The following is a 12183-nucleotide window of genomic DNA, read 5'->3' as shown; positions in this document are numbered from 1 at the left end:
TTAGGGTTGCAGCATGCTGTTATCTACTTATGTGTTAGACTGTGAGGAGCCTCATTCGGCCAGGGCACACTTGGTTTCCTGGGCTTTTGCCTGTACGTCAGAGGAGTCTCACTCATTCCGTACGATCCTTGTGTTCGTCTTTCACGGGGCCTCCCATGGTCCAGACCGTGTTGACCCTCCTGAAAGGCTTCGGTGTTGCATTGCCCATATCGCACTTGTGGTTTTATTCTTTCTGATGATTCTTCCTTCCGCCCATCATGCAGTCAGCTGGTCCTGCTTGAAGGTGGTGTTGGGTCAGAGGGGACGACTGTGGTTGTGACCCTCCCCCTCATTGCAGGATGAGCAGAGTGCTGTCTCCATGTTAAAGAAGCACCAGATTCTGGAACAAGCCGTGGAGGACTATGCAGAGACCGTGCATCAGCTCTCTAAGACCAGCCGGGCCCTGGTGGCTGACAGCCATCCTGAAAGGTGAGTACTGTTTCGTCAGGATTAGAATGGCCGCTCAGTTCCTCCCAGTGGGAGGGTCTGTTACTCTGACCCATGCAAACGGGAATGGCAGCACCCATCTTGAGTAACTGGTGATGTAGATCTTTGGGAAGCGTCCGTAAAATAGACCCAGTAGGCTTGTGCTGAACAGAAAGGGTGAACTGTTATATTAGGAGATTGTTCTTGTGGGGTAAATATCTCCTATGAGCCCAAGGCCTTCTTGAAAAATGATTGGTGTCATGAGTCACAAGTACAGATTGACTTGCACGGATATGGGTTATCAGAACCTACCCTTGGGTTGAAAGTCACCCAGTTTAGTTAAGTGAGGATTAGTTTTAGGAGGAGTGGTAGACAAGAATGCACAGCCCTGTAAAATAATAGGAGCAAGATGATACCACTTCCTCACAGATCAAGTCCTTCGAGCACCTTGGGAATAAAGAAGAAGAGGGGTATGTGTGTTACTCCCCCACTTTATAACACGCTCACATATTAACTTTAATGGCAGTTATTTTAGGTTTGCTATGTAACTGCCTTTTATAACTCTGGAAAAGAATCGGCTTTGTGCATCAACCAAGGCAAGGTGAAGATGCAATCAGTGGCTGTGTTGGTGTGGGCGTCCTTCATGTGTTCGTGATAGGATTCCCAGGAAAGTGCCTTCCTAGTCTCTAGGGTCAAGCATCAAGAAGTCCTTGTCTCTTTGGTTTCCTGTTACAAGATTGTCCTTATGAGGAGAAGTTGGGAGGAGGGGAGGCAGCACTCCCAGGACCCACTTGACAGGAATGGTGGGGAAGAGCCTGCACCCCAGAGAAGGTAGAGATGTGTGCCAGTCAGGGATAGCATTTGTCCCTTTGGCCACATGGTTCTTGAGAATGGAAGGTGGCACCTGGGTTTTGCATTAACTTTTAACGTCAAAGGAAATCCTGACTTCCAGAGTCAGCAATGCAGAGAATTAGGGTTTCTCCTCCCTCCCTTCATCATCACCGTCATGATGGCCTTCAGCCTTAATGATTGTGTTTTGTTTGCATGTTGGCTCTAAAATTACTCAAGGTCAAATTCCAGGGTTTTGTATTTTAGGCTAAATAGGAGAGCCAGAAGTTTCCTTCGAGAAATTTTATGTAACATGCTCTCTTAGCGTTTCCCCCTCATTTGTTTTCTCCCTGAAGAAAATGTGACATTTAAGGTCCTTTTCCTGCCGCCCCTCCCCACCCCCACCCCCTCTTCCAGTGAGCGCATCAGCATGCGGCAGTCCAAAGTGGATAAGCTGTACGCTGGCCTGAAAGACCTCGCCGAAGAGCGGAGGGGCAAGCTGGATGAGAGGCACAGGCTCTTCCAGCTCAACCGGGAGGTGGATGACCTGGAGCAGTGGATTGCCGAGAGGGAGGTGGTCGCAGGGTCGCACGAGTTGGGGCAGGACTACGAGCACGTCACGGCAAGTACCGCGGGCAGAGCCGGGGCAGCCGTGCAGTGTGCACTATGCCTGGAGGGCCGCTTGACTCCTTATCTGTGAGCACATCACACGCCCCAGACTCTCATCAGAGGTCATGGGGTTTGGTTTCAGCTCAGCTTGTTTATCACCAGGCAACTTTGACTTAGCTTGTTTAACCTTTCTGTGCCCTGTTCCCCAGTAGGAAAAGGAGATGGAGCCAGGGCCTTGCTCTGCGATAGTGAGCAAGGAGGAGGCCTGATTGAGTTTTTAGAGCTAAGACCTGTTAAGTCACGCACACTACTTGTTACTTTCCGAGGGACGTTCATGTGATCAAGAAATAAAATGTTCACAGTAGTCTCACTGATTTTTTTTTTTACACTTATCCCCGTTTCAGATGTTACAAGAACGATTCCGGGAATTTGCCCGAGACACCGGGAACATTGGGCAGGAGCGCGTGGACACCGTCAATCACATGGCCGATGAACTCATCAACTCTGGACATTCGGATGCCGCCACCATCGCTGAGTGGAAGGACGGGCTCAACGAAGCCTGGGCTGACCTCCTGGAGCTCATTGACACGAGAACACAGATTCTTGCCGCCTCCTATGAACTGCACAAGTTTTACCACGACGCCAAGGAGATCTTTGGGCGTATCCAGGACAAACACAAGAAACTCCCCGAGGAGCTTGGGAGAGATCAGAACACAGTGGAGACCTTACAGAGAATGCACACCACATTCGAGCATGACATTCAGGCTCTGGGCACTCAGGTGGGTCAGGGAGCTGCCCAGGGTGGTGGGGAGCATCTTTGTGCATCTCTGAGCGTCTCTCTCCATTCCTTGGCTCCTCAAAACATGCCTCCAAGAATTGCCCAGATTCAACACACACACACACACACACACACACACACACACACACACATTGTTAAAATGCTCCATTTGGGAGAACTCAGTCCATAAAGTTCACAGTGTGCTGCGTGCGCAGACATCATTAAGTGACTCTCCCCACAATTAAAACAAACCAGATGCACTTGCAAACGTTTGCAAGTCATAGACCTTCTCAACAAGAATTTGTATTATACTAGCTGTTCACCCAGAATCGTTTCCACAATAATACCTTATTATTTTCCATCCACCAGGATCTGAGTTTTATGTCCGTGAAGAGGGAAAACAAGAGTCTAATGTTTTAATATGCCTGGTCTCCCCACTCCCCCAGTCTGAAATGGCTGACACAAAGACTTTCTTTAAAAGATGCTTGACAGAGTGATAACAGCATAGCAGTGAGAACCTGGAGTATAATCACTCTTTAGTTCACTCCCCAGTCTCTGCAGTTTCTTGTTTAGTCTTACGACTTTTAGAGGAAAAATCAGTTGGATCTTTTTCTCCTAAACTTGATGGTCCTAGAGGAGGAACCAGTTTTATTAAAGATACCAGCCCTGGGTATATTAGGAGGTTTGTTCTTGTCTGTTCGGAGCGTGTTGGTAATCTAGGGCAGGGATCAGCATAGAAGTGCAGATGGTAAGTATTTTCAGCCTTGTGGGACACGTGGTCCCTGTTGCAAATCCTCAGCTCTGTCTTTATAGCATAGGTGGCCCCAGACAATACGAAAGGAAGGAGCATGGCTGTGGCACAGTAAATCTAGAATTATAGAAACACGCGGCCCAGCTTGGACTGTGGGCTGACCCCGATCCAGTGCCATCAGCCTTACCAGTCTTCGGTATACTTTGGAGTTTGTTCTCTGGAGGGACCACCTTTCCCATTGCCTTCTCCCCTGCCCTTAATTGGCCCCTTCTAGAAACTGATAGATCACAGCTGGGGCTCCGTGCAGATTAAGTGGCTTCAGCTTTTCCACCAAGGAGGTGGAAGATACTGAGGGAATATTTAAGAACAGGTATGTGGAGTGGCTTAGGGTCTGCATGAAGCAGAATTTAGTAGGGGGGTCCACCGTGTATCCTAAGGATTTCCAGTCTTTCCTTCAGAGCTGGTGGCCTCCCCAGCTCTGACAACTTGCCATTCAGAAGCTTGTCAGCTTCGTGTTCAGGGGCTTTCATCGCACATAAGGTCCTTGGGCACCACGTGAATGCCTGAGGCTCCTAACAGTGCAGTCTCACCTGTGCCTGGAGCAAGGCCCCTGGAGAGGGGCAGACCCCAGTTTGAATTGGGGCCTGTTGCTCTGTATCACTGCAAGTTTAATTTGTGCTCCCGTGAGAGCTCTATAAGTAACTGTTGTTACATAAAAAAGAGCTTGGGGGAACTTGTGGGATGCCTCAAGGACAGAGCGAGAACAGACCTTCCCGGTGGTAGGTCTTTCCCTGCACCTGTAAAATCACTTTGTTTTAGAACTTCAGGAAACTCCAGAAATGATGGAGTTGCTCTCATTTTCTTCATTAAACCCCTTCACCTGGTGAGACTCAGATTGCTGAGGGCACCCATCTCCTCTCGAGGGAGGGAAAGAGTCCACTCCCTCGAGTCTTGAGAGTCTCTGCCTCACCGTGTCTGCTGGACGAGGCCATTTACAGCTCTAGAAGTATGCGTGCCCCTCCTGCAAATCAGCCCAGGTTTCTTGTAACAGAATTAGAATAGAGGGAGGCCCTTGGGGCAGGCTCCCAGAAGCCGGTGGTGCGTCCTTGCCCGCCATTTAACTCTTTAGCCAGCCCACTCTGCACTCTGCACGGGAGCCATAGTAGTGGTCCTCACTGACTGCTCAGAGCAGTAGTTCATTTGTGTGGGGAATTTTCACTTTTGCTATCCCTCCTCTACCTTGTTTTTGTTTGTTTGCTTGGGGCTTTTTTGTTTGTTTTTGGGTTTTTTTTGAGAACGAATTAGAAACAACCAGAGGCACAGGAAAAGGTTTTTTGTTATTGTTTTCGTTTTGTTTGTTTGGGTTTTTTTTTTTTTTAATTGTTGGGAAAGATTTGGTTAGTCCTATAGGAAATTAGTTTTTCAAATAATTTCCTAGGAACTTGCTCGTTGTACTTTGAGTTATACCTGAGCCACAGTCATGGAAGATTTCCAGAAGCAGGGATATGGAAATCAGATCATCATGAAAAATAAACCGCATTGATTCTTCTTTGCATCTGTTGCAGAAATTTGTTTGCCTTACATGCCACCACCTGCAGTCCTTCTTTGTGGTCAGGGTCAGTGTCCAGCTCCTTGAAAGCACCAGTGTTGTCCATCCTTCCCCCCTTCTCCCCGCGTACACCCCCTGCTGGTATCCAACAGCAAACTCCCCTCATAGGCTTTTCCAGGCTCCTGTAGTCTGGGATGACACTTGTCTGTGGACTGTGGTCACACAGCCTCAGGAAATGAAGGCTGAGTGTATATTCTCCTATATGTGTGTTTTTAATTAGATGTCAACAGTATGGCACTACTAATATGTAACAGAAATCTAAAAATATAAAATAGCCACGGTTACGACTTTCTCTTCTATAGGCCTATCTCCCTTCCACTCCTCCCCCCAAAAAAGGCGAAAGCCGATCATTGTTTTTCCCGCTTTATTGCTCAGGAAGTGGATATTAGGTACACTCCATCCTCCTAGAACCCTTTGCATGAGTATAAAGAGCCCTTCCTTGTTCTTTTACATGCCTGCAGAAGAGCCTCTTGTATGGATGTGCCATCATGAGTGCAACCAGATTCTCACTGATGGACCTTTATTTTCACTCTTCTGCTTTTACAGATGTTGCTACAATAAATAACGTCTTTCATTTCCTAAATGTGCATAATTACATGTAGGATAAATTCCCTCAAGTGGGGTCATAAAATCAGAAGGTGCGTTTGTAACTTTGATGCATACTGCTCGTGGCTTCTACAGGGGCCGTAGCCCCTTGTCCTGTCAACAGTCAGATCACTCACTGGCAGATACACCATCAGACTCGAATTTTTGCCAGCTAATAGATGACAAATTATAGTATCTCCGTGGAGCATCTTTTCCTAAGACCCGTTGCATTTCCTGTTCTGCAGAGTTTTTATTGAAATTTGGTGAGTGAGAAGTCCACCTTCTTGGATGTCAGTCAGTTTTTTGGGCTACATGAGATGATATATTTTTGTTTTTCAAGTTGAACTGGCCCATGTGAGAGCTCTTACAGCAACATCACATAACAATGGAAAACTTGTTTTCAAACTGAGTTCTTCATGGCAGTTCCGTGTTGTTCATGATTTAAAAAAACAACAACAACAAACCCTTTTGTACCCTGCAAGAGCCGGTTGCGTGTTGATTTTTTTTTTTTTTTTTGCGCGTGTTGATTTTTCTAATATGTCTGCATATGTACCCTGTGCTTTCTGTACCATCTTTATATCCCAGGCCGCCTCCAGGACACCTGACCAAGGTCTCCTGCCTGCATTCCTGTAGCATTTCATTTGTCTTCTCATTTGCACTGAACTCCATAATGCAGTTCGGTACATTTATACTAAACTTGGATTTTTCCAGTGTGGATCTCCCCGATAGAATTGTGAGCTCATTGGGGTGTAGGGGCCCCATGTTGGCCTGGTGCTCTCATTAGTGCAGAACAGCATATGGTGTGCATGGAGGGAGCGGTGAGGTGGTGGAGAGAAGGCCCCCACCCATCTGAGCTGACTCGTCTCCCTGGTGGCTTTGCAGGTGAGGCAGCTCCAGGAGGATGCGGCCCGTCTCCAGGCAGCCTATGCAGGTGACAAGGCTGATGACATCCAGAAGCGGGAGAACGAGGTCCTGGAAGCCTGGAAGGCCCTGCTGGATGCCTGTGAGGGCCGCAGGGTGCGGCTGGTGGACACGGGGGACAAGTTCCGCTTCTTCAGCATGGTGCGCGACCTCATGCTGTGGATGGAGGATGTCATCCGGCAGATCGAAGCCCAGGAGAAGCCCAGGTAACCCTGCTGGCGTCCTGGGTGGGAGGAAATCCAGCCTGCTGACCCCGGGCGATTGTAGAGGGATCTTCTAGAGAGAACCGGGGGCCTCTCCCGAGAGCTTCAAGGCCAGAGACGGGGTGATGAGGAGTTTTGGAGCAGCTTCTCTTGCTTCTGTTGTCTACAGCACACAGTTACCAGGGAACCAGGCACAGTGTTGTCAAACCCTCTCTCCTACCCCTCTACCCCCATGCTCCACACTCACTCCTGCCCTCCTGCCCTTTCTCTGGGCCTCATGCTTCAAGCAGCTACATACCCTGGGCATGACTAGCTCTCCCTCATCATTGGAATTGAGTTCTTTTTCTGTGTCTGAGATTAAAAACCACTCTGTCCTTTTTCTCATGCATTACCGAAAGTGTCTCTTACCCTCACCATCTGCTTAAATGGTGTCTTGAGACGATTATTTAATATTTGTTCCATATCTTCTCTCTGGCCGTGTTTGCTGCAAGGCAGTGAAGAGCAGCTAAGACATGAACGGGCAGGCCACATACACAACCTCCAGTTTCAGCCCTGCCAGCTCCAGTGCCCGCTGTAATTGAGAAAAAGTTTTTTATTACTGTATATATAAAAAGCAGTTGTATTTCCCAGATCAGGACTTTAGGTTGTGATTCATGAGAAGTTCTCACAGCTCTATAGTCGTTGATTTCCAAGCTGGTGGTGGCTCTGTGTGCCTCTTCGTGCCTGAATAAGAGGGGATATCAGCTGCTCTTTGGAATACACATGTCCTGAACCTTTGGCACTAACTCATGGGGGTATAAAAGTTTGAACAGAAATCCAGTGGTTTTTCTGGCACTTGCCTGGCAACCATTTGGAGTTACTCAAATATGTGCATGCGTGTGTGCGCATGCACACACACACGAATGAGAGAAGCCTTATTCCAAATGTTAGGTTGCATTGCTGGTCCTCAATCAGACCTGAAAGACATATTGTGCTGTTGTGCTGTTCCTGCAAATTAATTACGTGTTTTGAAACCTACATGTTTATTTGGAAAGCTTGATCTCCTAAAGGAGGTATTATTTGTCTAATTTTAGGGATGTATCATCTGTTGAACTATTAATGAATAATCATCAAGGAATCAAAGCTGAAATCGATGCTCGTAATGACAGTTTCACAACCTGCATTGAACTTGGGAAATCCCTGCTGGCGAGAAAGCACTATGCATCTGAGGAGGTAGGACAGCTCTTTGCTTTACGGCCCCGGGGTGAATGCAGTTGGTCTTAGGATGTAAGATGACTTTATTTTGTCAGTACGTATGCATGTGCATATGCAGACACATACACAGAGAAATATATATGTATTCATACACAGGTAATGCTTACACGTATTTTGAAATTCTTTGCTCCTCTCCCGTGTGTGTGGAATAGTTACGCAAGAACACTCTAGGCACAGAAGAGCATTTCTGCAGGCCTCAGATTGAAGTTCTATCCTTTGTCACCTCCTCCGGTACTCACCCTGGGTGGCATCCCTTTTCTGTCTAATTCGAGTGAGGATGGTGGTAATAAAGAGAGAAATGATGAGTCAGCATGTGGCCCCCTTGAAGGGGTAGGGTCTTCTCTCATAGAGGTCAGGGCTTTGACCCTCTCACTGTCCATCTCTTCCTGAGTGTGTTCGCCATATGGAGCCCCAGAATCGGGAGGTGGCTCGGGGCATGGTTGTCCGCCTCAGGACAGCAGCTGTGGGTGGAGCCCAGCCTTTCCTCTCAGCCCCTTCTGGAAGGCACTTTGCCATGTTTTTCTCTCTAGTACATAAATAGACTGAGTAGTCCTTAGGTACTCTCCCTGGTTTAGTAGGGATCTCTACAGAAAATGTATTTTTCTTATGTGAAGTGACCCGTCAAGGAGAAGGCTAGGAGGATGTGGTACAATTTGTTAAGATGTCCCTGTTGTCCTCCTTTTCTCACAGATCAAGGAAAAGTTACTGCAGTTGACAGAAAAGAGAAAAGAAATGATTGACAAGTGGGAAGACCGTTGGGAATGGTTAAGACTGAGTAAGGACCTACTTAAATCTTTCCTTTCTTTTTGGGTGTCTATTGACCACATGCAAGTTTAGTTTCCTGCTATGATTTGCTGTGATGTTATCACGTAATGATTTTTGGAGTTCTTAACGCTTCTTTCTTAATGCCCTAGTTCACCATTTCATGCTAAATATTTTTAAGTAGTTACCTGTGGCATATACATCATTTTTCATCCCATGATTGATCTCAGTGTTGTAAGTGGGATTTGGGTGTTCTTCAGGAACAGCATGGAATAACAATTTGGTGTCCCTCTGGGAGAGTCCAGCTTGAAGTCCCTTCCTCCTCTAGTTATCTTTAAGAGGAATTATTATTACAGTCAAGAAGGTAGAAAGTTGGCCTAATTAGGTCTTCTATCTAGTGCTCTTAATAGAAGGTTGGTAACTTTATAAAAGCTACCAACTACAAAGGTTTTGCAATGAGCTGGGCATTATTCTAAGTGTTTATATATTTTTCTATATTTACGCCCCAAGGGCAGATTTTTACCTCTGAGGTAGATTTTAATTTTAGTCTGATTTTATGAAGGAATATGTGAGCTACCACAGAGTTTATAACATGGGAATAGCATTTAATAATAGGTATAAACACTGAAGGTAGCCCAACTCCAGCATGATTTACCATGCTTCACCATTCTGTGCATGGGGCTCTGGGCTCTATGAGTGTAATAGAACCTCATTCTCAGACCCCGGGGTGCTCACTGGAAACAGAATCCAGGGGGCCTTGTCTAAAAGGTTTGTAAAACGCCTAATGCAGGCACCTCACCCTTTTGGGCTAGAACCCTCTTGAAAAAGGGATCCCGCTCTCAACCATTATTTGGATGAGGATTTGGTGTACAAATTGTGAGGATTTCCAGGGCACGTTCACTTCAGCAAAGCCTGTGTTACTCTGTACTGTGAACGAGGCACCAGGTTGTACGCTGGGCGCGCGTGATGAGGGGGTGAGTCCCTCATGCAGCCATGGGATCTTCTCCTTGTAGCCTTGTTGAGGAGAGGCTGTTGGCAGCTGCTGAGGACGCTGATGCTGCCCGCAGTCCTTTCCTCACCTGTATGGCCCCAAGCATCACCGCTTGAGATGGAGTGAAAATTAATGCTGGCCACGGTGCAAAGCCAAGTTCTAACGTGCCCCTCCCTTCACTGCAGTGGATGTCCTGCTGTCTTTCCTCCCTCTCAGCTCCCCCAAATTAAAACCGACAGCTACCACCCCAGGAAGGGTGGTTGATGAATGAGTGCCTGCGTAGTCTGGTTGTATGTAGATTGAATTCCTTCAGGGCCCTGAGGCTTATCTCACTGAAGTAGGGCGGAGTGAGTAGAGCATACCTCCTAGGCCTGCACTGTCCACTGTGGTAGCGTGGTAGCCCCTCTCCACCTGTGGCTCTTGAGAACGTGCAGTGTGGCTGGTCCAAACTGAGGTGTGCTATACGTATAAAATGTATATCATTTCAGAGACAGAAGGAAAAGAAGTTCCGTCTCAATTTTTTTATATTGCTTACATGCTGAAATCATAGTTTGATCTATTGGGTTATCTAAAATACACTTGTTAATTTCACCTGTTTGTTTTAAAGTTTCACCGATTTATTTTCTGTGTGGCTACTAGAAAAGTTAAAGTGGGATAAGTAGCCCACGTCACACTTAGGCTGTACCGCGCTGATCGAGGCTGGAGACTGGCAGCGTGGGCAGCTGCCACCAGGGCAGCATCGTCCCCCGACTGCCCGGGGCGCACCCCCCCCGCTGGCCCACACTCACTCTTGGTACCCTGTGCAGTTTTGGAGGTCCACCAGTTCTCACGGGACGCCAGTGTGGCCGAGGCCTGGCTGCTCGGACAGGAGCCCTACCTATCCAGCCGAGAAATAGGCCAGAGTGTGGACGAGGTGGAGAAGCTCATCAAGCGCCACGAGGCTTTTGAGAAGTCTGCAGCCACCTGGGACGAGAGGTTCTCTGCCCTGGAGAGGCTGACGACGGTGAGTGGTCGCTGGGTGCTGGGGGTGCTTGGCCTTTTGGTTCTCCTGGGCAGCTTCTTCCTGTTTGCCTCCTAGACCAGAGAGTCATGTCATTGCTCTGTTGTTAGAAGCAGTGAGGACCTTCCTGAAACTGGCTGTTCTCTTGGTACAGAACCCGGTGAGACTGTCCAGGGCTGCCACTCCCTCATTTACTTTCTGCGTACCTAGCTGTGTAGTCACTTCCCTGCCTGGGAACTGATTGATTGGGGTTTGCTTTTCTCTTTTGATCTGCTTTTCCTCTTATATCTCATAGAAGCTTTGGTTTGTAGGGGAGCTTCGCCTTACAGTTTAATTCAGATTTTCAGAATCAGAATTTCTATCGAGTAGTAGCTGGATCCTAGACCACTGAGAATTCTCTCATTCCTGATCATTTCTTCTGCCACGATTAAATTAAAGCTTTAGAATAAGGCTTGCTCACTGGTGTTTCCCCTCCAATGACACTTGCACTTCTGATAGAAAGCTGATTCTTTATGGTCTACAAAAATGGAGTTCTTTCCAGTTTCTGCAGTGCTGAGGATTTAAAACATATCTGCATACGTTTTAGTGCATACATACTGCTTGTGAAATGGCTTAGTTTCAGTTAGACTGCTCTGTGGCTTTTCTTTTATATTACTTGGGTTTGGGCTGAACACAGATGCCTACCGCAGCACAAGAAGCCTCCTTGAGAATTACTGCAACTCTGTCTCAGTGGTGTTTGTCTGAGCTCTGATGGGAAGTCCATTGTGGACCCTCATGCTCAGGTACTTTCTTCCCAAGCAGAGTTGAGAGCTGCATAGTTCATTTAGAAATGAAACTCGGGGCCCCAGGGGGCACCCAAACCCATTGAGTAGACCTGCGTCGTCACTCAGGTCTGTTTCCCGTCGTTCCGGGTTATAGCTGCAGTTCCTGTGATCCCAGTGCCGTCTTGCTGGGTGTCAGCCCTTCTGGTTGTCCAGCGCGATCCAGGGTAGAAAACTGAGGCAGGAGGGCTTTCTGGGTTCCTGAAGAACCCTTTCCTTAAAAGAGGCAGAGTTTGGGGCTCTGCTGAACATTGCTGTGTTTGCCCTCAGTTGGAGTTACTGGAAGTGCGCAGACAGCAAGAGGAAGAGGAGAGGAAGAGGCGGCCGCCCTCTCCCGAGCCGAGCACGAAGGCTTCTGAGGAGACTGAGTCCCAGCAGCAGTGGTGAGTCGTGGGCAGCCTGCACTGCTCGCGTTTTAGCTTCCCTGACAAGTGAGGTTCGGGGGTCATCTTTGCTAAGGTTGTGCTACACTAGGCCTCACCACATGCCCTTCTGTTAATTCTGTGGAGGATGTCAAATCTGTGTAGTCACCCCGGATGACATCGGAGAACACAGGCTTGTCCGGAGTGACATTGCTGTGTAGGCGGCAGAAGTGGGGTGTAGACA

The 12183-nt window shown here is 47.8% G+C and overlaps 1 protein-coding gene across 3 annotated transcripts in view; it reads left to right on the top strand.

The window, feature by feature from the left end:
- SPTBN1 (spectrin beta, non-erythrocytic 1) overlaps positions 1-12183 on the top strand; it is a 192943-nt gene that overhangs the window by 165416 nt on the left and 15344 nt on the right. For all 3 annotated transcript variants that reach the window (XM_036111377.2, XM_036111378.2, XM_036111379.2), the window contains 8 exons: positions 338-468; positions 1711-1915; positions 2307-2681; positions 6508-6752; positions 7823-7961; positions 8694-8778; positions 10563-10759; positions 11848-11960. In XM_036111377.2, the coding sequence (XP_035967270.1) occupies positions 338-468; positions 1711-1915; positions 2307-2681; positions 6508-6752; positions 7823-7961; positions 8694-8778; positions 10563-10759; positions 11848-11960 (1490 nt within the window). The remainder of the gene's footprint in view (positions 1-337; positions 469-1710; positions 1916-2306; positions 2682-6507; positions 6753-7822; positions 7962-8693; positions 8779-10562; positions 10760-11847; positions 11961-12183) is intronic.

The sequence above is a fragment of the Halichoerus grypus genome, chromosome 10 (assembly GCF_964656455.1).
Source record: "Halichoerus grypus chromosome 10, mHalGry1.hap1.1, whole genome shotgun sequence".
In the NCBI taxonomy this organism is placed as follows: domain Eukaryota; kingdom Metazoa; phylum Chordata; class Mammalia; order Carnivora; family Phocidae; genus Halichoerus; species Halichoerus grypus.
The sequence above is the reverse complement of the archived record's forward strand: the minus strand, read 5'-3'. Positions and strand labels throughout refer to the sequence as shown.